Below are 23498 nucleotides of genomic sequence, written 5' to 3'. Positions count from 1 at the left end.
GGGCTGCAGATAGGGTCCAGTGCTCTAAAGATAAAAAACATTCCCATGAGACAACCATAATTCCTTATATCTGCACGACTTGGATGGAGTCCCTGAGTGGTGCAGTTAATGTGCTTGACTGCTAAACAAAAGGTTGGGGGTTTGAGTTCACCCATAGATGCCTCAGGAGAAAGGCCTGGCAATCTACATTCCAAAAAATCAGCCACTGAAAACCCTATGGAGCACAGTTCTACTCTGACACACATGGTGGCCATCATGAGTTAGAACCAACTCGATGGCAACTTTTATTCTTCATATGACTTGGAACACCTCTTCACATTGATGTCACATGTCCTTTGCATTATTGCAGAGTTGTTAAGACCATGGGTTTGGAGTCATGCAGACCTGACTTTGCATCCTGGACAAGTCACTTAATCTCACTGAGCTTCATTAGTCTTCATCTCTCTACTGGGCATCATATTGGCACCCACCTTACAGGGTTGTTTTGAGACTTAATGAGATAATGTCGATAAAGCAGGTTGCCCGGGCCATACAAGTGGAGATGGCAACACTTGTCATCTCAATTTAACACTGACGAAATAGCAGAAAGTAATGTGACTTGCCCATGGCAGTGATGGGCATCATTCAGGTCTGTTTCATTCATTCAAAAAATACTTATCCTGAGCTTACAACCAGCCAGGCACTGGTCTATGTGTGGGGGTACAGCGCTGAGCAGACAAGAATCCCGACCCTGGTGGAGCTTCCATTCCAGTGACAAGAAACAAGTAAATGTGTAAAATTCATAGTATATCAGACAGTTGGCAGGTTCCATGGAGGAGAATGAAGCAGGAAAGAGGGATAGGGAGCCAGGCTGTTGGGCAGGTAAAGGTAGTTTTAAAATAAAAATACTTGACGGCAGCTAACAACAACAACGAACAAAAAGAAAAATATATTTTCCTTTTTCACTCCCAGAGACAGCCGTTAAGACAGTTAAGTGGATACATTCTGACTGTCTTGCCCTCTCTCCATATACAAAAATGCATTTTTTAAATTAAAAATCGGTAAGGCTTTACTCGACAGCACTGGGTTTGGGTCTAATGTTATATACGCTGTTTTGTAGACCATTTTTTCACTTACTGGAGTGTAGTGGACATCTTTTCACCTCAATAAATATATGTTAACATCTTATCTTCATTCCATAATAAACACTTCTTAATTTCATTCATTTTTGGGATTCTTTAACTTTACAGAGAAAACACCCCAGAAAATGCAAATAAGAAAAAAAAAAGCTACAATTCCACCCCCCAAAAGGGTGCCAGAACAGTTTTGTGCATACCATCTAGACTTTTCCTAAGTCACATATTCCCAAAATATGTGGATCATTTTTAAATAAAAAACTAAGTAGTAGTATCACCTGCTTTTCCCTTTATTTTATGTAGTAGACACCTATTATCTTAATAAACACCCATCTAATTTACATCATCATTTTTACACTGGCGTTCCCTGCTGAAAAAGGGCCACCTTAACTTAGCCAATCCCTTTTGGATGGATATTTGGGTTTTTGCTTCCATTTTAAATTGTATTTAATGTCATGGTGAACTCCCTGGCGCCATACCTAAAACACCTGTCTAATTATTTCTTTAGGATAAATTCTTAGAGTAGAATAGATGAGCTGAAGGGGCTGTGTGTTTTTAAAGGTTTTAAATGCCTGGCCAAACTGTCTTCTAAGAAGGCCAGTTAGTCTGTTCCTCCAGCCCCCAGCAGTGTGTGACCTGTCTCCCCAGGAGGCCAGAAATTCCGAGTATGTTCTGAATGGCTGCTGTTTGGGTTTGTTTAAAGCAAAGACTGCCCTGATGAAGTGGAGGCTGCCCTGGATCTGCAGGCTGACCCCAAGGAGGAGGAGGAATATCGCAGGAACGTCTGGAAGGGCTTCCTCATCTCCATCCCCTACTCAGCCAGCATCGGGGGCACCGCCACGCTCACAGGCACTCCCCCCAACCTCATCCTGCTGGGCCAGCTCAACAGGTAAAAGCAAGTGCCCCCACCCAGCGCTGGGGATTCTGCTCTTTCTCCTCCTCTTCTCTTGTACTCAACATTCTGGAATGTGTATTGAGTGCCTTCTATTTGCCAGGCTCTGGGGCACAGCAATGTGCAAAGCCCAGCAAAGCCTCTGCCCTTGGGGAGCTTCCGTTCTAGTGGGGACACAGGCAATAAACAAAAAGCAAACAAATATATACTGTGTCAGGTGTAGTAAATTATGAACTAAAGCAGGAGAAGGGGGAAGAAGTGACAGGTGTGTGGTGCTATTTTGTATAGGTTGGTCAGGGATGTCTTCTCATGTGAGACAGTGTTTGAGCAAATACCTAGAAATGAGGGGCTGAGTCATGTGAATACAGGCAGGAAAACATTCCAGACAGAGGGAATAATCAGTACAAAGGCCAGGAGGTGGGAACCACCCTGGGAGGTTCAGGGACCGCAAGAAGACCAGGCTGGCTGAGCCCAGAGGGTAGAGGGGAGGGTGGAAGGAGATAAGGTCACAGGAGATCGCCAGGACTCCAGCTTTTTCTGCAAGTGAGATGGTAGTCATTGGAGATTTGAGAACAGAAGAAGGACATGGTGTGACCTACACTTTCAAAATGAACCTCCAACTCGCGGTGGTGATCTATGGCTGTAAGGTTCTGTGGGAAGCTATGACCATGAGCACCGCCCAGGGATGGAATGGGCTCTGCCAGGAGGTAAACTCTCCCCATCACTGAGAGCCTCAGGCAGTGACTGGCAGGGAGTGGGAGTAAGAGGAGAAGATTCCCAGACTGCATGGCTTGTCAATGCCTCTTGAGTGCTAAGACTTGAAATATGCCAGCATTTCAAGATTCTAAGATTTTAAGATTTTCCCAGCATTCCAAGGCTGTGTTTCTGAGATTCCTTTGTAGTGGAGATGTATCATATGTTCATTTATTTACATGAATGCAAATGGAGCATTTGGCTCACCGACTGTCAAATAAAAACCAAATTCAGACGGTTATGAGGGTGGGGAGGAAGGGAGAGGGGAATTCACTAACTAGATAGTAGATAAGAATCATCTTACGTGAACAAAAGGACAGCACACAATACAGGGGAAGTCAGCACAACTGGACTAAACCAAAAGCTAAGAAGCTTCCTGAATACAATAAAACACTTTGATGGACAGAGTATCTGGGGCTGGAGTCTGGGGACCATGGTTTCAGGGGACATCTAGGTCAACTGGCATAACAAAGTTTATGAAGAAAACGTTCTGCGTCCCACTTTGGTGAGTGGCGTCTGGGGTCATAAAAGCTTGCAGGTGGCCATCCAAGATGCATCAATTGGTCCCAACCTACTTGGAGCAAAGGAGAATGAAGAACACCAAAGACACAAGGAAAATATCAGCCCAAGAGACAAGAGAGCCACATAAACCAGAGACTCCATCAGCCTGAGACCAGAAGAACTAGATGGTGCCCGGCTACTGTCAATGACCACCCTGACCGGGAACACAACAGAGTTCCTGATGGAGCCAGAGAAACGTGTGGAGCAGAACGCAAATTCACGTAAAAGACGAGACTTAATGGTTTGACTAAGACTGGGGGAACCCCCAAAGCCATGGCCCCCCCCGACGCTCTGTTAACCCAGAACTAAAACCATTCCCAAAGCCCACTCTTCAGACAAAGACGAACCAGACGGGAATAAAAAACATAAAATAATACTCCTGAAGAGTGTGCTTCTTAGCTCAAGCAGATACATGAGACCAAATAGTGGTTCCCGTCCAGAGGCAGGATAAGAAGGCAGGAAGGGACAGGAACTGGTTGAATGGACACAGAAACCTGGGGTGAAAAGGGGGAGTGTACTGTCACATTATAGGGGTTGCAACTAATGTCGCTTAACAACATATGTATAAATTTTTGTATGAGAAATTAACTTGAGCTATAAACTTTCACCTAAAGCACAATACAAGAAAGAAAAAGATGAGGGAAAAAAAAATCCAGACTTTGGCAGGGAGAAGCTTTTTTCAGAAAGAAAAGGGGAACCTGACTCCTATAATAGTGGGGGAGGGAGACGACAATAGGAAGAACCCAGCACATAAACTCTGTAATTGTGTCAAAAAAGTAGGGAAAAAGTGCATTTATACAGACTGTGAGAAAACAGGCCTAGAAAAAACCCAGGTGTGGGGAAGGGAGGTAGGGCGAGCGGGTGACATCATTGGATAGCAAATTAGAGTGCTTTAAGCTGAAGGCCCTTAAAGAAGGGTAACGTGTTTGCTCAGGATGACGGTGGGCAAAATTCAAGGACGAAGAAGACGAGAAACTTAACAAGTTTGATCAGCGAGCAGTTTGTTTCTGATTGATCAATGGGGACAAGAAATTCGGTTACTTATTTGTGAATCAACAAATGGGAATTTGGACAGTCTGTGTTTGGCTTTGCCCTGGGTAAACGAGGGGACATCTGAGAGCCTTATCTAAGTTGTATCGAAAGGGTGTTATTTGTGGTAAGCTGTTTTCCGTTGGTTACGGCACTTCGAATCCACCAGGCACTCCTTGGAAACTCTGTGGGGCAGTTCTACTCTGTCCTATAAGGTTGCTATGAGTCAGAATTGACTAGATGGCACTGGGTTTGGGTTTTTTTGGTTGGTTTTCCTGAACACAAAGGGTAGGAGGATTACTGCAACCATCGCTATTTTCTGTTATCATAGGGTTCAGGCAAAATTCAACATTATGACAACAAAAAGTATTTGATATTCAACATGGCCCCAAGTGTTGGTCAACTCCTTAACCTGATGCTCAACTAAAGAATCAAAAACCTATTAGGACAATGGAGGGAAAACTGGCTGTGTTGGGCTGCTGGGGGAAAGCTAGGAGCTTGATAAGAGGGCTTATTGGAGGACATCCCAGGGGCTGGCCAGGAAGGCATGGACTCTGGGGGCCTGGGTGGAAACCATGGGCAGGTCCTGAGTTAGGGATGGGTGAATGGGGATGGGGTGAATGAATGGAGGTAGGGGCTGCTGTCAAAGGGTTTTCAGGCTGCCTGGCACCCTGATGTGAGCAAGACTTTGTTCCAACCTGAAAAGGAACTAAGGAGAAAATGCTGGAGCTGGAAATAGAAATATCGAACATAGAATTTTGAGTAAATTAAATGCAAATTACATGCAAATCACATGCAACATTTAATGACTTAAACTTGGACTCTCTGGTCTGGAAAGAGAGGATTTAAAAGGGAACATCAAGTAATATAGAGTTTTGGCCCTCCAGCTGAGCAGCCTGCGGAGACAGGGAAATGGCTAGCTTTTGTTCCCAAAATGCACTTTATTACTTTATTCAGGTTATAAATGATATAGGCACATTATAGAACACTCCAAAAATATAGAGGAAAATTTTGAAATACTTTCAATCTCACTCTTATTATTTTAGCATATTTTCTTCTAGTCTTTTCTATGTACATATATTAAATATATGTATATAGTCAACATTATCGTCATCATACCATTTACACATTTCATCATTAAGTTTTTTAGAAAACATAATTGTTAATGGCTATAAATGATCCCATTTTGGGTGTCATGGTTTAATAATGGGTATTTTGATTGTTTTCATTTCTTCTTCTTATTATTTTGCTATTGTGAAAAATGTGACTGGCACTTGCTAATTTTTTTTTAATTTTTTATTTTTTGTCTTATTACAAAAGGCATACTTATTCATGGCAGAAAATGTAGAAAATACACAAAAGAAAGAAAAATCTCCCAGAGTCCCACTAGATAGAGTTTAACCATGAATATTTTTGTTTGTTCATTTGTTTATTTTGCAACACTTGTCAGTATTTTGGCTTGTTTACTGTGTGATGCCTGTGAGCAGGTTTGTGTCCCTATGTGTTTAATGAAAGAATACCTAACATATTGTTTTGTAACCTGATTTTCTGCCTTCTCAATCCAGCACATACATCCTTGATCCCATTTCTACTTTTTTAAATTTTTTGTTTTTTGAGATATTTTTAGTAGTAAACTATCTGGGTAAAAGGGCATACATAGGTTTAAGGCTCTTAGTGCATTTTGCCAAATTCCCCTCCAGAAAAAGATTGTTCCCTCGGACCAGCATTGGGGGTTCGCCTGTGCGCGTGCCTGTTTTTGCACACCTTCACCGACACTGAATGTTATTGCCCTCAACCCTTTCAGGCTTGACAATGTCTAAAACAAAGCTGAGGTTGGACTCTTTGGCAGAGAAAGAACCCATAGACGTTAACATTGTTTGGGCAGGACGTGCATGGCCAGTGAGGACTTAAAAGAGTAGGGCAGAGGTCGCAGTCCCCAGAGGTTTGTCTTTAAAGAACACTTTAATGAATTGCCAACAATTAAACATCACGTGATTTCAAGTAAAAACCCAGAGCTGAGCTCATTGGGCCTGCACTTCCGCAGCACGACAGTAGGGGGAGCTGAGTGGCTCCAGCCCTTTTGAACAGAGCGTGTGCTCCTCAATACACCAGTGTCCAACCTGGCCTGTTTCACTCACTTGGGTCACCTGTCTGGCCCCCAAAAACCACTGAGTTTTTGACCGCTGGGGTAGTGCATCTACAGCTCCACTAGATCAGAAATTCAGCATCCCCTCTCCAAAGAAGAGAAAAAGGTGTCTTAAGTGAGGCCTGGTGGCACAGTGGTTAAGAACTCGGCTGCTAACCAAAAGGCCAGAAGTCTGAATCCACCTGCTGCTCCTTGGAAACCCTATGGGGCCTTTCTACTCTGTCCTGTAGGGTCGCCATGAGTCAGAATCAACGCCACGGCAACGTTGTTGGTTTTTTGTTTTTTTTCCTATTAGAAGGGATGGAAGACTGTCCCCGTGACTCCCAGGCTACCCCGTCATTCCTCTCTTGACCCATCACTGCAAGTACTCCCCACCCCCTCTCGCAGATGGGTTCTCATCCACCCCTGTTCTCCAGTTTCTTCCCACAGTGTGACTTGGTGAATTTCGGCTCCTGGTTCATTTTCGCCTTTCCGCTCATGGTGGTGTTCCTGTTGCTGGGCTGGCTCTGGATCTGCTTCCTCTACGGGGGAATAACCCTGAGGTATCACTGATTTTTCTCTTGGGAGGTAGTGTGGGGAAGGAGGAAAAAAAGGAGCTTTGGAGCCAGACTGAACTGTTATTTAGAGGAGAGGTCTGCTTAAGCCTGTGTCTAAAAAGTTATCATTAGAGTTATATTCTCATGGGGCCATTAGAGCAGTCCCAACCTCCCAGGGGTACCAGGAGGGTAGGTAGTGTATGTGACCCAGGCCTTGGGTTAATGTTGTTGTTGTTGCTAGTTGCAGTGAAGTGGACTCCACACGTGGCTGCCTTACGTATAACAATACAAAAGGTTGCCCAGTCATGTGCCATCTTCATGATCGTTGGCATGTTTGAGTCTATCATTGTGGCTATTGTAGTAATCCAACTCACTGAGAGTTTCCCTCATTCACTGATGCTTTGCTTTACCAAACATGATTCCTGCCATCATTAATAATTATTAAATAGCATTGTTCTTTAAGGTAAACACTCATGACCAGAAGAGAGACGGAGTGCAGTGCTTTATTCAAAAATACAATAGGCAGTACATACACTTGGTTCAGAAATCAAGACAATACAACAAAGTACGTGTGAGTCTTGTTCCCAGCTGTGCCCACATGTATCCCTTCACCCAACACATCGCCTAAACAAGTATCCATTGGTATTGGGTTCTTGGGTATCCTTCCAGAGTTTTTTTCTTAAATAAAAAAAGCCAATACAGATATATTTTTTTGGTACAGCTGTCATTTTATATACTTGTAAGCTTTTTTGTGTGTGTGTGTGAAACAGATTTCCAGAAATGAGATTTCTGGGTCAGTGCATCAACACATTTTTAAGTAGATATTGTCAAACTGTTCTCCATCAGAATTGTACTAGTTCGCTGTGTAGTTAACGACTTAGGAGAATGCTTGTTTCCGGGCAGGAAAGTAGGGTTTTTGCCCATCTGAAAAGAGAAAAATCATTTGCATTTATGTTGTTAAGTGTGATTTCGAGCAACTTTTCATGTCTGGGGGCCACTGGTATTTTCTTTCCTGTGAATTGTTGGACTGTGTGTTCACATTCTTCATACATTTCCAACTGGGTGATGGGTCTTGATCTTACTGATTTCCAGTGTTCTTTATATATTAGAAAGATAAGTCCTTACCCTGCAATATGAGCTGCAAATTTTTTCCCCCCGGTTTGTTTTCTGACTTTGCAAATGGTGTTTTTTTCAATGTAGAGTAAAAACAATTTTTAGGAGAATTTATCAATCTTTTCTCACATGGCTTCTGAATTTTCAATTCTTGTTAGAAAGGTCTTCCCACTATAGGATTATAAAAGAATAATCCCATTTTTTTTCTAGTACTTTTGTTTTTTACATGTAAGTCTTCAATCTATTTGGTATAGTATACAGCACGAGGTTTGGATCCAACTTCCTTTTGTTCCAGACGGCCACCCATCTGTCCCAACTTAATAGCCCACTTACCAAATAGCCCAACTTTTCCGTACCAGCTTTATCATAGACTAAGTGCCCCTATCTGTTTGGGTCTATTTCTGGACAGTCTACTTTGTCCCATTGATTTCTCTGTTTATTCAGGTGCCCGTTTGACCTACTAACTGACTTTAAGCCCAGGAGCCGTATGATCAGATTTGCATTTTAAAAGCATTACCCAGACTTTTGTGCGTAGTTGCACTGAAGGTAGTTGAGGTGTTCAGGCTGTCTCAGTGTCCAAGGGGACAGTGACAATGTGGCTCGGCCAGGTGATGGGGGAAAGGGAAGTCAGGCCTGCAGTGGCCACTCCTAACCTCCCCACTCTCTGTTCCAGGGGCTGGAGGAAGAAGAAATCTGAGCTCAGGGCTAGCGCCGAAGACAGGGCTCGAGCTGTGATTCGGGAAGAATTCCAGAACCTGGGGCCTATCAGGTGCGTGGGGTCCTTTGGGAAAGCTACCTCCTGACCTGGTCCCTGGGCCTGTGGGAGCTGAGTCCCTGGGAGCCTGGAGCTTGAGGGTTAGGAGGTGACCTTCACAGTGTCTTAACCTGGGGCTGGACTAGATACCCTGTGACCTTCAGGGTGGGGTATCTGAGGACAGTAGAGTCGCTCAGGTTACACTTGGGGTGGGGACCTGCCAGCCTCCCATCTAATGCACTGTCTCCCTTCTGGTGTATAGGACACCCTGACACTGTCTCGGGTGACTTCAGGACCCCTGCCTTGTTTAATGCATGCTTTCCAGGTGGTGAAAATCACAAGAGCAGATGGCCTGCATTCAAGGGTTGGCTCTGCCATTAATTTCCTGTGTGACCTTGGGCAAGGCTCTGCTCCCTAATCTGTAAAGTGGGCATACTGGGTAGATACGCCACAATATTTGGAGAGTCTCTCTCTCGGTGTCTGCCTCTTGCAGTGTGTCTGTCTCTACCCTGCTGTGTGTGTGTTTGTCTGTCTCCCTCCATCTGTATGACCGCTCTTCTCTTTGCCTGCCTGCCTTTCTGTCTCTGTCTGGGGGCTCTTGCCGTTTCTCTCTTCTTCTCTGTCTCTCTCTGTTTCGTTTTCTCTCTTGTCTCCCCTTAGGGCTTTGGGACATTCCTGGTGGGAATGATATAGTTTGGGGAAGGGGCTGCTTGATGCTCCGGAAGGAACCTGGAGGAGTGTGGAAGCTCAGGGACAAGATCCACTGACACTGTCCCCCACCCCCACCCCACCCTGATACACCGGGGATGTCCTGGGAGGGAGAGAATTATTTTCTCAGCTTTCTCAGAGTTGGGGCCTGGGCCCAGTTAGGCCCAGGCAGGTGGGCACCAGGCGGCGTCAGTCCAAAGCCTACGGTCACCATCCATGTATCTGCCACAGGTTTGCAGAACAAGCTGTTTTCGTTCTTTTCTGCACGTTCGCCATCCTCCTCTTCTCCCGGGACCCCAAGTTCATCCCTGGCTGGGCCAGCTTCTTCACTCCTGGGTGAGGTTCTGGGGCCCCACAGAATGGAGTCCCGCAGGGAGGGGGCCAAGAGAAGTGGCTTTGACTATTGTAGCCATTCTTGTATTTTTCCAAAATGTAGCTACCATTGTTATTTTTTCAGATGAAAAAGGGATGTTGTAAACATTTTAATAATACAGAGAAAGTGAAAATCACCTAGAACCTCAGACTCCAGTTCCCACATACATCTCTTCTGACTTAAGAAACTGCCTGTCTGGAACTGTTCTGCATCCTGATCCCATTCGTGGCCACAGGAGTGTACACATTTGTCAGAATGCATTGACCTGCTGCCTTCAGATGTGCGCACCTCGCTGCGTGTAAATTATACCCCAATAAAACTGTCTCTAAAAACTCATGCAGACTAGCTAAAAACAAACCTACCAAAACACAAGATTTTTTTAACAAAAATGTGATCACATCATATGTCTTATTTATGACATGTTTTTTCTTTTACTTTTTAATTACAAAAATTATGCATGTTCTATATCTAAAATTCAAACAATACTGAATTATAAAAATAAAAGCTAGTTGCTGTTCAAGTGAGGAACCTGTGAAACATTTCATAACATGGAGGAATCTGGAAGGCATTATGCTGAGTGAAATTAGTCAGTTGCAAAAGGACAAATATTGTATAAGACCACTATTATAAGAACTCGACAAATAGTTTAAACAGAGAAGAAAATATTCTTTGATGGTTACGAGATGGGGGAGGGAGGGAGGGAGGGAGGGAGAGGGGCATTCACTAATTAGATAGTAGACAAGAACTATTTTAGGTGAAAGGAAAGACAACACACAATACAGGAGAGGTCAGTACAACCGGACTAAACCAAAAGCAGAGAAGTTTCCTGAATAAACTGAATGCTTCAAAGGCCAGCATAGCAGGGGTGGGGATTTGGGGACCATGGTTTCAGAGGACATCTAAGTCAATTGGCATAATAAAATCTATTAAGAAAACATTCTGCATCCCACTTTGGAGAGTGGTGTCTGGGGTCTTAAATGCTAGCAAGCAGCCATCTAAGATGCATCAATTGGCCTCAACCCACCTGGAGCAAAGGAGAATGAAAAGCACCAAAGACACAAGGTAATTATGAGCCCAAGAGACAGAAAAGGCCATATAAACCAGAGACTACATCAGCCTGAGATCAGAAGAACTAGATGGTGTCCAGCTACAACCGATGACTGCTCTGATAGGGAATACAACAGAGAACCCCTGAGGGAGCAGGAGAGCAGTGGGATGCAGAGCCCAGATTCTCATAAAAAGACCAGACTGAATGGTCTGAGTGAGACTAGAAGGTCCCTGGTGGTCATGGACCCCAGACCTTCTGTTAGCCCAAGACAGGAACCATTCCCAAAGCCAACTCTTCAGATAGGAACTGGACTGGACAATGGGATAGAAAAAGATGCTGGTGAAGAATGAGCTTCTTAGATGAAGTAGACACTTGAGACTATGTTGGCATCTCCTATCTGGAGGGGAGATAAGAGGGCAGAGGGAGTCAGAAGCTGGAAGAACGGATATGAAAAGAGAGAGTGGAGGGAAGGAGTGTGCTGTCTCATTGCGGGAGAGCAATTAGGAGTATATAGCAAGGTGTATATAAATTTTTGTATGAGAGACTGAAATTTGTAAACTTTACTTAAAGCACAATAAAAAAAAAAAAAGTTAGTTGCTGTTCACCTGCCTTCTATCCCACTCCCAGAGATGATCGCTATTGACATTTTGGTATGTAGCTTTCATAACTATCGATCTATCCATCTATCTGTCAGTCTGTCTATCTGTCCATACACATACACAACAGCAAATACACACACATACTCACACTCATATATTCGTACATACGTACTATGTATATGTGTATATATATATATGTAAAATTTGGAAAATATAACAATATGATCATAGACGGCTTGCTATTTGCCAACTCCTCCACTCTCTTTAAACACTGCATAGTATTGTGTAGAATGGAAGCATCTTAATTTATGTAACCAATTCATTTTTGGATTGTGTCTAGTACTGCAAATAAAAGCTTGCCTTTTTTTTTTCTTTTTTCCATTTACAAGGTATCTTGGTTGTATTTCTATGTCAGTGTATAAAGATTGACATTATCTTTTATCTCTTTTAGGAAAACAGATGCTGAGTATTTCATTATATGGCTAGGACACATTTTATTTAAGCATGTCCCTATTTAAAATTTCTGTTTTTTTTTTTTCTCATATAAATAATGAACATCCCTACACAAAATCTGTGATAAAGAGTCTGATTATTTCCTGAAGGTAAATTCCTAGAAGTAGAATAACTGGATCAAGAGATATTCACATTTAAAACTTCAAAACATGTTGCCAACTGCCTGCCAGAGGGTCAAACCATTTTATTCTCCCATGTCTTAGTCATCTAGTGCTGCTATAACAGAAATACCACAAGTAGATGGCTTTAACAAAGAGAAATTTGTTCTCTCACAGTCTAGGAGGCTAGAAGTCTGAACTCAGGTACCAGCTCCAGGGGAAGGTTTCCTGTCTCTGTCTGTTCTGGTGGAAGGTCCTTGTCATCAATCTTCCCCTGGTCTAGGAGCTTCTCAGTGCAGGGACCCTGGGTCCAAAGGACATGCTCACCTCCTATTCTTCATTCTTGGTGGTAGGAGGTCCCTCTCCTCTCTGTTTGATTCTCTCTTTTATTTCTCAAAAGAGATTGAATCAAGATACAACCTAATCCTGTAGATTGAGTCCTGCCTTCTTAACATCATAGAGGTTAGGATTTATAACACATAGGATAATCACATCAGATCTCGAGATGGTGGACAACCACACAATACTGGAATCATGGCCTAGCCAAGTTGACACACATTTTGGGGGGACATAATACAATCCATAACACCCCACTACCAGTATATTTGTTCCAACGCTTTCATTGGGCATTATCACCCTTTTCAAGTTTTGTCTGTTAGCACATGAATAATATTCCGTTAGTGTTTCAATTTCTCTCTCTCTCACTATAGTGATAATGACCATCTTTTCAAACTTCTTGGCTATCTGAATATTCTTCCTCCCAAATGTTCGGGTTGAAGAGCTTTTGTTAGCAATTGGCTCTGCGGTTCATTGAAGCGAGAAAATTCTGGGTTCAAGGCTCGTGTCCTCCGTGGACCATCGTCTGGCCTTGAGCAAGTTGCGGCTGCTCTTGAGCTTCAGATTTCTCTTCTGAAATGGAAGCTGCCTGCCTCGGACAGTTGTTTTTGAGGCTTCTGTGAGCCTAATGTCTACGAAGGACACGTCGTAGATGCTTGGAAGGTGGCAGTTAGGTTGTGAGGGGCAATGAGGTTGAGTCAGTCTGGGCTCTACGAATGGGGATGGGCAGGAGGAATTCATGCAGGAACTGCACAAGTACAGATAAGGCTCTCACAAGAGTCTAGGTTGGGGCGATTTGTGGGGGTTCCGTGAACTCCAATATTCTATGGGTCTCAGAGTCTTCCTTCTTTGATCAAGTCCTTGCATTGGGAGGGTAAGCATTTGCTTGGCTTTAGCAGCATCAAACCATGTCCCAAGAAGCTGTCCAATAAAAGAGTTTTGCATCCATGGACAGCTGCACTCATGCAGAGTTCCGTGCAGGACCGGATCCAAGGATGCCCTTCACAGTCATGTGCTTTGGGGCCTTGTCATTGTAGGTTTCTTTCCGATGCTGTCACTGGCGTGACCATTGTCACCATCTTGTTCTTCTTCCCATCCCAAAGGCCATCTCTCAAGTGGTGGTTTGACTTCAAAGGTAAGGGGGTCCAGGCTGGGGTCTTGGTGGGCTTGGTGAGGACTGTAGCAAGGAGCATGTAATCGGGAGCCTGAAGGTGGGGGCCATCCCTGGGAAGTGCTCCTTGATGGCTCCATCGTATAACCAAGTGGTCCCCGATGCTCCCCTTTAGCTGCCTAAGTGCTGACCTTACCTGGGGACTCAGGGCACCCAAGCTGATGGTCTAGGGCAGGGGTTGGCAACCACATTCCATGGGCCAAATGTCTATGTGTTATTCTATAGTCTGTGAGCTAAGAATGGTGTTTACATTTTCAAATGGTTGGAAAAATCAAAAGAAAAATATTTCATGACACATGAACATTACGTGAACCTCAAATTTCAGTATCCATATAAGAAACTGTGAATTCCTCAGTACAACATTTATGGAAATATATTTCTCCCCGTTACTAAGTACCTGCACAAAGGCCTTAATTTTACCTCTTGGCCCGCAAAGCCAAAAATATTTACTTTCTGGCTCTCTTCAGGAAAACTTCGGAGACCCCTGGTCTAAGGGAGACATTTGTTCATGCCTGCCTAAGGGACCAGGTATGAAAAATTCAAGCTGGGTTTAAAACTTACAGGCAGTGGCAGGGCCTGAGGCAAACCCGCCTGAAGGCACTCAGTGCAGTGTAAAAAACAGAAAAAAAAAAAAAAAAATCAAACCAAGTGTCTGTGGGATGACCTCCAGATTGCCAATTCAGTTTCTAGCAGATGTCTGCCAGAAGAAGGTGCGGCCACCACCATCTGTCCACAGAGGCTGAGACTGGCCAGTTGTCTACCTGGGGCAGAGGAATGAGCTCTCCACCAGGAGTCAGGACTGAGGGGTTTTCTATTATTGAGAAGAACCGAGTATGAGGAAGCATAGCTCCAGTCATGGAGGGCGGGGTTTGGTTGAGTGGAAGAGGGTGATTGAGCGTAAGGGTCAGAGAGGAGACAGGGATTTCTCAGGGATCCAGAAACAGTCATTGTAGCACAGTTGGGCCTTGAGGGGGCTAGAACTGGATCCAGGGAAGCCTGAGGTGGTTGGCTTCTGGACTGTGCAATTAAATGGATTCAGTTATTTTCATGTTCTCTGCTTCTCTGCCTTACTTCCAACTGGCTTTCCTCATCATCCACTCAGTAAGTCATTTCTTGACTTCTTCACACTTTCTACTGCTTCTTAGTTTTGCATCTTTATAGCTTCTGCTTCAGTATAGTTTCTGCTTTTTAGAAAAAAAAATGGTTATAAAAAAAATAAATAACACTTATAGTACCTTCTCCTTCATGTGCCTACCTCCTCAGAGAGTCTACTTCCCAGAGCTTCTGCCACTTCTACTTCCTCATGGTTTCTGCTTCCTATAGTGTCTGCCCTGGGGAGCTTGGTTGTTTGCTGGTAGGATTCTTGCCTTCCATGTGGAGAACGAGGTTCAATTCCAGCCAAGGTACCTCAAGCGCAGTCACCACCCGTCTGTCAGTGGAGACTTGCGTGTTGCTACGATGCTGAACAGGTTTCAGCGGAGCTTCCAGACTAAGATGAACTAGGAAGAAAGGCCTGAAGATCTGCTTTTGAAAAATCACCAACGGAAACCCTATGGAGCACAATGGTCTGATCATGTTGTGCGTGGGGTCACCATGAGTCAGGGACCGACTCGAAGGCAGCTAACAACAACATAGTGTCTGTCCTACCATAGTTTCTGTTCCCTCAAGGCATCTCCTCCCTCACACTTTCTGCTTCTTCACAGCTTCCGTTCTCTTACAGTGCTTATTCCTTCACAGTGTTTCTTTACTGGTAGCCTCTGTTTCCTCAGAGCATCCACCTCCTCACAGCTTCCACTTCTTCAAAGCTACAGCTTCCTCATAGCTCTTGCTTCCTCACAGAATTCATCCCCTTCATGCCCCTCCTATATCACATGACATCTCTCTCTGTTTACTCTTTCGCCTTTAGCTGTCACTTCTCTTTGCCCAATTATCTATTTCCCATTCATACTTCTGAGGGTAAGAATCTAATTGACCTGGCTTGTTTTCTTTGGGCAGATCTTCTCCCACCAGGCCACCCCATAGGCTCCTGACAGCCTATGGATTGGCCACCTTTGGTCAGGTGCCCATCGATGGTCATTTCCCTGTGGGTGGGCTCATAAGGCCCAGAGCTGCCTCTCAGCTGGGACTGTGGGGCAGGCACTGGGACAGAAAGGCTTGGTGTCCCAGCTGTGTTACTAACTTACTGGGGGACCTCGAGTAAGTCCTTCTGCTGTCTGGGCCATGCTGTTTCATTTATAAAATGAAGGCGTCCCTTAGGTGCCTCCTCGCTCTGGCATTTAGTGGTTCTGTAGATCAGGGGTTGCAAACTTACATGCCTCCAAGGAGGTAGCAGTTGCGTATGCAGCAGGAAGTTATGTACGTGCTGGGAAATGTTTTTCATGAAACACATGGCCCTCCCTGTCCAATTTCCTTCCACTCTTTTGAAACAGAGAACAGTTTCTATATTGAAAGGAAGACAGCAGCAGAGGGTGAGGAGAAATGGAAGAGCACTGGGGCACAGTGGGGTCTGTGGAAAACCAAGGGGCCAATGGCCAAATAAAGGGGGCAGCCGCAACTCAGTTTCCACCAACTGTCGCCATGCAGGAAAACAGGACTAGTTTTGCCAGATTTGCAGAAAGAAGTAGAATCTGAATTTTTATATGAAAACTCCCTAATTTTTAAATGTTGGCAACTAATTAAAACTGAAATACGAATACCGTGTGGGCCAACAGCATCAGGTTAGAACACATTGGTGTGTTGTCTCTGTCCCATGGAGTGTCAATGCCCATGTGGCTGTGGGTTCTTTGAGTTGGGGTTCCCAGCATTGCCTGATGGTTGGACAGGGAGAGGTCAAAGAGCACCACTCATCATTGAGCCATCCATGGGCCCATGTGGACTTGGCTGAAATGGAACTTTCTAGCATTCAGCACTCAGGGATTATGTGGAGACTTAGAGAGTGGTCAAGCTGTCAGTTTCCAGATGAGGAAATAGAAGCATGTGGAAATAGAAGTGACTTGGTGAAGATCATACAGCCAGTTAAGAAGAGACAGAATTTAGAGCCCCGGTGTCTGGGCCAATCTTGATTTTCTCATTCTACCCACCGGCCTCCATTGTTCTAAGGGTCCGAGCCGCTCTTGCATTTCTCTGCCTTTATGGTGATTCAGTAAGTATTGACTGAGTACCTACACTGTGCCAGGCGCTATGCTTATGGTTCAGCATGATGAAGATGATGAAGATGGTAATGATGATGACGATAGCTTCCATTTCCTCTCCGCCCAGTAAGCTCTTCCTCCAGATATGTGCGTGGCTCACCCCATCACTTCATTCGGGGCCCTGTCCAAATGTCACCTCCCCTTACCACACCATCTAAAAAAGCACCCCTCCTTTCTCTCTCTCTATCCTCTTACCTTATTTCATTTTTCTACATAACACCCACAGTTTCCTGGAATTATATTTACTTGTTTATCATTTGCCTCCCCTAAAAATCATTTGCCTCCCCTACTGGAATGTAAATTCTCCATGGCGAGGGATTTTCTCTAATCTGGCTACTTCTGGGTCCTCAGTGCCTAGGCCACTGCTTGGCACATAGTAGGCGCTCAATGTACATTTGTTAAATAAATGACCCAAGGCCTTCCTCCAAGCCTAGTCCTGTGCTGCACATTCTGCACACACAGGCCCATGGCATCTGCCTGGTAAGTCTCTGAGGGAGGTACCATTACTCTGCTTTGCAGATGAGATGATTGAGACTCAGAGAGGTAGAGCCACTGGCCCATGTCACACAGCAGATCCAGGATTCAAATCTAGTTCAACCTCAAAGCCTGTACTTTTAGTCACTGCTCTAGACAGCCAACAGACATTAAGTTGAACTAGAAATGGGAAATTCACATAGTTAGAAGTCTTGTAAGAAATAGTGGCAAGAGCATGGCTAGATGGGAAAATAGTATCAATAATAATAATAACAACCCAATTGCCGTCACATTCACTCTGACTCACAGAGACGCCGTGTGTGTCAGAATAGAACTGTGCTCCACTGGGTTTTCCATGGCTGGTTTTCCATGGAAGTAGAATTCTAGGCCTGTCTTCTGAGGTGCCTCTGGGTGGACTTGAACCTCCAACCTTTCGGTTAGCAGCTGAGGGCCTTAACCATTTGCGCCACTCAATAACTAACATTAATTGAGGGCTTCCCGTATGGCAGGCAGTCTATGAGCACTTGTCATTTGTTAGCTCATTTAATCTGCATTATATGAAACTCATGTTCAGGGCCTCCTCCATTCCTCCTTCTTACCTTTACTTGTCACGTGGGGCAAGTCACTTTACTCTTCCAGACCTTAGCTGCCTCGTTAATGAAATAATATTCACCACCTGAAGACGGAGGGCAAGGTCACCTGACATCTCCATTACCTCTTTCAATTCTGGGCTTAATGGTATGTCACACTTGGCTCAAAAATTGCCTGGCAGTGCACAACTCCTGAACTCTCTGTACACACCTTAGGCTGCATGCATAGGTAATGCAGGGATTTTATTAAATAGCTTCTTTTTGTCTTTATTTCCTGATTATAAGATTTTGTTTTCGGCAACCACTGTGTAATATTTGGGAAAAGCCAACGAGGAGGAACAAAATGTCAATGATTGCACGACCAGACCTCTCTAGGCATCTAACTACCAGGTGCCCTGATGGTGCAATGTTTACGTGCTTGGCTGCTAACTGAAAAGTTGGTGGTTCAAACCCACACAGTGGTCCCATGGGAGAAAGACCTGGCAATCTGCTTCTGTAAAGATCACAGTCAAGAAAGCTAATAACACCAGATGCCAGGGAACCACGAATGAGCCAGACCTGTCCTCCCTGCCTCTCTGGTCCCAGCCTGCAATGCAAAGTTCCATTTGAGGAGTGTTCACTCTGCAACAGGCATTGGGCTAAGTGTCTTATATTTACATTATTAGACAAGTATTTATGGAGTCGGAATCGACTCAATGGCATCGGGTTTGGTTTTTAACTGGTTATTTATGAAGGGGAGCCCTGGTGGCACAGTGGTTAAGAGCTACAGCTACTAACCAAAAAGTCAGCAGTTCAAATCCACCAGCCACTCCTTGGAAACCCTAAGGGGCAGTTCTTTTCTGTCCTATAGGGTCACCATGAGTCGGAATTGACTTGATGGCAACAGGTTTGTTTTTGTGTGTGTGTGTGTGTGAAGCAACTACCAGGTGCCCAGTGGTGCAACAGTTAAGTGCCTGGCTTCTAACTGAAAGGCTAGTGGTTGAACCCACCTAGCAGCTCCACAGGAGAAAGACCTGGCCATCTGCTCCTGTAAAGATCGCAGCCTAGGAAGCCCTATGGGGCAGTTCTAATCTATCACATAGTGTAGCCATGCGTCAGAACTGACTCAACGGCACCCAACAACACCAGGTGCCAGGCCCGGTTCTAGACATGGGGGAACCAGTTGTGAACTAGACAGGAATGTCCCTTTCCACATACAGCTCCATCGTTGCCTCGGTCAGTGCTCCCAGAGCCCTCCAAGTCCTGTTACTGTGCCTTGTGTCAGCTGAGGAGACGGGGGCTCAGGAAAGGGAGGTCCCTTGTTTAAGTCCACCCATTGAACATGTGCCAAGACCCAGGACTCTAAGACTATACCCTACCCAGGCATGGCAAACTGCAGCTCACAGCCCACCACATCAAACAGCTTTGTTTCCCTGTTGTTTATAGCTGCTTTCATGCTACAATGACAGAGCAGTTGCAAAAAAGAGACCTTTGGCCTGCAAAGCCTGCATGGTTCAGTCCCTAACCCTTCACAGAAAAAGGATGCTGACTCTTGTCCTAACCATTGCACTACACAGCCACTTTTGAGAAAATAAAAACTATCCCATAAACTCATGGGCCAGAGATGGCCTTAGTTTCCATTTTCCTAAATTGCCTTCCTCTTTTTTATTTATTTTTTCCTCTCTGCATACGTTCATTTAAAAAGAAAGCCTTTTGCAAGGTCATGGAAGCTCCAGAGACACATCTGAACCCCCTGAGAGACTGATTTACTAGGCCGAGGGCTGTGGGGACCATGGTCTCTGGGAACATCTAGCTCAATTGGCATAACATAGTTTATAAAGAAAATGTTCTACATTCTACTGTGGTGAGTAGCATCTGGGGTCTTTAAAAGCCTGTGAGCGGCAATCTAAGATACCCCACTGGTCTCACCCCTTCAGGAGCAAGGGAGAATGAAGAAAACTAAAGACACAAAGGAAAGATTAGTCCAAAGGACTAATAGACCACAGCTACCATGGCCTCCACCAGACTGAGTCCAGTACAACTAGATGGTGCCCGGCTACCACTACTGACTGCTCTGACAGGGATCACAGGAGAGATTTCTGGACAGAGCTGGAGAAACATGTAGAACAAAATTTTAACTCCAAAAGAAAGACCAGACTTGCTGGCCTGACAGAGACTGAGGAAACCCTGAGAGTATGGCCCCCGGACACCCTTTTAGCTCACTAATAAAGTCACTCCCAAGGTTCATCCTTCAGCCAAAGATTAGACAGACCTGTAAAACAGAACGAGACTAAAGGGGCACACCACCCCAGGGGCAAGGACTAGAAGGCAGGAGAGGACAGGAAAGCTGGTAATAGGGAACCCAGGGTCAAGAAGGGAGAATGTTGACGTGTCGTGGGGTTGTTAACCAACGTCATAAAATAATATGTGTACTAATTTTTAATAAGAAGCTAGTTCTGTAAACTTCATCTAAAGTACAATAAAAGATAAGGAAAGGAAAGAAAATAAAAAGAAGCCTTTTCTCTTGTAATTGGGGATAAAAATAGCAGTACCCTGTGAGATGTAAATGACGCCTGCCTGTGCAACGCCTGGTCCCAGGAAACGCCCACCACCACGCACAGCCAGACACTGTTCTCATTCTGAGTACAGCAGCTGTCCCATCACAATGCTTGTGGGGTTTCCTAAAGCTCCAGAATCAGACTCTGGAGACAGACTGTGGCTTCCTGGAGACCCTGAGTGTCCCCACAAAGATGGGGCTGCCAGGCTTGGGGGGCCCTTTCTTCAGGCCCAATGTTCCTCCCCGAGAGTGTGTTGGATCCTTCTCCGCCAGCAGGGTTTGGGGCCGCTGAATCAGGGAAGGGTTACCCAATAAGCGAGGTGCACACGGGTTTATTCGTGCTTACTTACCAATCTGTAGTGCACAATTGCACCTGTTTTTCATATCTTTGATGTGGTGAAACCCATGTGAAATTGTGCACTTTAGTAAGTAAACATAATTTAGCGTGCGTCTACCTTGCTTTCTGGAAGCCCAGTGCGAGCCTTGCTTACTGGCTAATCCGCCCCTTGGCCCCTTCCTCAGGCTGAGTGTCCCCAAGATTGTGTTGAGGTCCCCCTCCTGCCCAGTGAGGGTGGGAGCCCCTTCCTCAGGCTGAGTGTCCCTGAGATTGTGTTGGGGTACCCCTCTTGCCCAGTGGGAGTCAGGGGCCCCTTCCTCAGGCTGAGTGTCCTCTCTGAGACTGTGTTGGGGTACCCCTCTTGCCCAGTGGGGGTGGCGGCCCCTTCCTCAGGCTGAGTGTCCTCTCTGAGATTGTGTTGGGGTACCACTCTTGCCCAGCGGCGGCCGGGAGCCCCTTCCTCGGGCTGAGTGTCTCCCTGAGAGTGTGTTGGGTCCCTCTCTTTACCAGCTCCCAACACGGAAACAGAGCCCTTGCTGACGTGGAAGAAGGCCCAGAAGACGGTGCCCTGGGACATCATCCTTCTTCTGGGCGGGGGCTTCGCGATGGCCAAAGGCTGTGAGGTAAGACCTGGGCAGGGGCCACAAGTGCACTGCAGGTCTGGGTGGGGGGCACGTGGGCAAGGACAGGCCGCAGCTGCAGGTTCTGGAACCAGGGCCAGTGGACCACATGGCCCTGCAGGCCCTGCCTAACGGGATAATAATAGTACCTGCCTCCCAGCCCATACTCAGTGCCTGGTGCTTCAGGGAACAAGAGATTAGGATATGACCTGGACCTTCATGGAGTTCAGGATGAGAATAATGATAGTAATATCATGGCTAGAGGGCTCTGTGAACACAGAGAAATAACAACACAGTGTGCTTGCCACATGCCAAGCACTGTTCAGCGTGCTTTCCTTATGTTAACTCATGTGAGCCTCATGACAAGCCTAGGATGTAGATGCCACTATTATCCCCATCTTACAGATACGGAAAGTGAGGCACAGGGGGGTAGAGTAACTTCCCTAAGGTCACTCAGCTATGGACTCAGGAATAGAACCCAGGCAGTTTGGCTCTAGTCTATGCTCTTAAGCCCGGTGATATAAACGTTAGGTATTACGAATATCAATTAATGTTATCGTTAATGCTAGCCCTGGTGGTGCAGTGGTTAAGAGCGCGGCCATGCTCACCATCTCATGCCGTCTCTGGTCTTACAGAGCTCTCTCTGTCCCCTGGGTCTAGGAGGTTCTCAGCGCAGAACCATGAGTCCCAAGGATGTGCTCTGCTCCTGGCTCTTCTTCTTGATGGTAGTGAGGTCCATCTCAGCCTCTGGGATTGTCTCATTTTAAGCCTCCAGGGATGGGAAAACTGACCAATCCCCTTGTTAGGTTCTATACACCTTATTTGCACAGTCCAAGTTCTGCAAGCGTTCCATGTACTTTATTTGCATTATTAGCAGGCTATCTAACCCTATTGGTGGGCCACAAACACCATATTTGCATAGTCCTACCCAGTCATTTTGTAGGATTCAAAAGATCATGGCTAGAAGGGCCATATGAAGTAAGTCACTGCACTGCCCTGGAGAAAACACATGCTATCCTCATCCTGAAGAGGTGGTGCACTGCAAGGTCAGCAGCATGGGCTACGGAGCCAGACCGGCATCACAGATCCTCCCCTTCTTAGCTGTGTGATCTTTGGCAAGTTACTAAACCTCTCTGTGCCTCAGTTTCCTCATCTGTAAAATAGGAATAATGATGATACTCAGCTTACAGAGTTGTCATGATCATTAAATGAGTCAATACCTGTGCAGCACTTAGAACAAAGCTGGGCCTGGTTGAGTGTTATTGATTGGATGTTGGGGGAGAAAAGGCAGAATCAAGGATGGCTTGGAAGTTGTTGGTCCAAGCAACTCAGTGGAAATGGTGCCATTTATGGAGATGATCTGAACCCAGCCTGGCCCAGAGGTGGGGGCTGGCTGAGATGGCCCTGCACCCCAGAGGCTTCTCTGAGCCCCAGGAGTAGTAGAAGCCCCGTCTCGCAGCGGGGGCTGGGCTGCTGCACTGCTCAGCCTGGGAGGCCAGGCTGGCCCCTGGCCCAGTCCTGGGCAACCAGCCAGGGTTTCTGTTCAACAGGGTCTTTGTGTGGCAGCCACCCCTCCCCCTAGCTCCTGCTGGTACCATCCCCTCCCCAGACTGCCCCAGGCCACCACAGGTCACTGCAGCCTGGTGCAGGAGGGACCGGAATGTTTATGGTACATCCAGCCTCCTGGCCCGGCCCAGCGCATTCCTCAGGCCTAGGCTGGGTCCAGTGTGAGCCTGGGTGTGTGGGTCATAAGTGGTGGTTCCGAAGGGCTGGAAGCAGGTCCCAGCGCTCACCTGGAGCTTGGGAAACTTGCTTAAACCACTTACTGTCAGGTGAAAATGCAAAGCAGACTTTTAAATTCTTGTGGACTGTAGACTTTCCGGAGCCATGGAGGGTAGACGAACCCCTGAAACTATTGCCCTGAGATAACCTTTAACCAAAAATATCCATCCCCTGAAGTCATCTTAAAACCCAAACGATAGTTTAGCTTACCTAGTAAAAGAGG

The 23498-nt window shown here is 45.7% G+C and overlaps 1 protein-coding gene across 1 annotated transcript in view; it reads left to right on the top strand.

The window, feature by feature from the left end:
- SLC13A3 (solute carrier family 13 member 3) overlaps positions 1-23498 on the top strand; it is an 85483-nt gene that overhangs the window by 47664 nt on the left and 14321 nt on the right. The window contains exons 5-10 of the mRNA XM_003411754.4: positions 1819-2004; positions 6913-7038; positions 8819-8914; positions 9839-9943; positions 13612-13709; positions 21384-21496. Coding sequence (XP_003411802.3) covers positions 1819-2004; positions 6913-7038; positions 8819-8914; positions 9839-9943; positions 13612-13709; positions 21384-21496 — 724 coding nt within the window. The remainder of the gene's footprint in view (positions 1-1818; positions 2005-6912; positions 7039-8818; positions 8915-9838; positions 9944-13611; positions 13710-21383; positions 21497-23498) is intronic.

This window comes from Loxodonta africana, chromosome 24, assembly GCF_030014295.1.
Source record: "Loxodonta africana isolate mLoxAfr1 chromosome 24, mLoxAfr1.hap2, whole genome shotgun sequence".
In the NCBI taxonomy this organism is placed as follows: Eukaryota; Metazoa; Chordata; class Mammalia; order Proboscidea; family Elephantidae; genus Loxodonta; species Loxodonta africana.
This window is presented reverse-complemented; position numbering and strand designations above follow the sequence as displayed.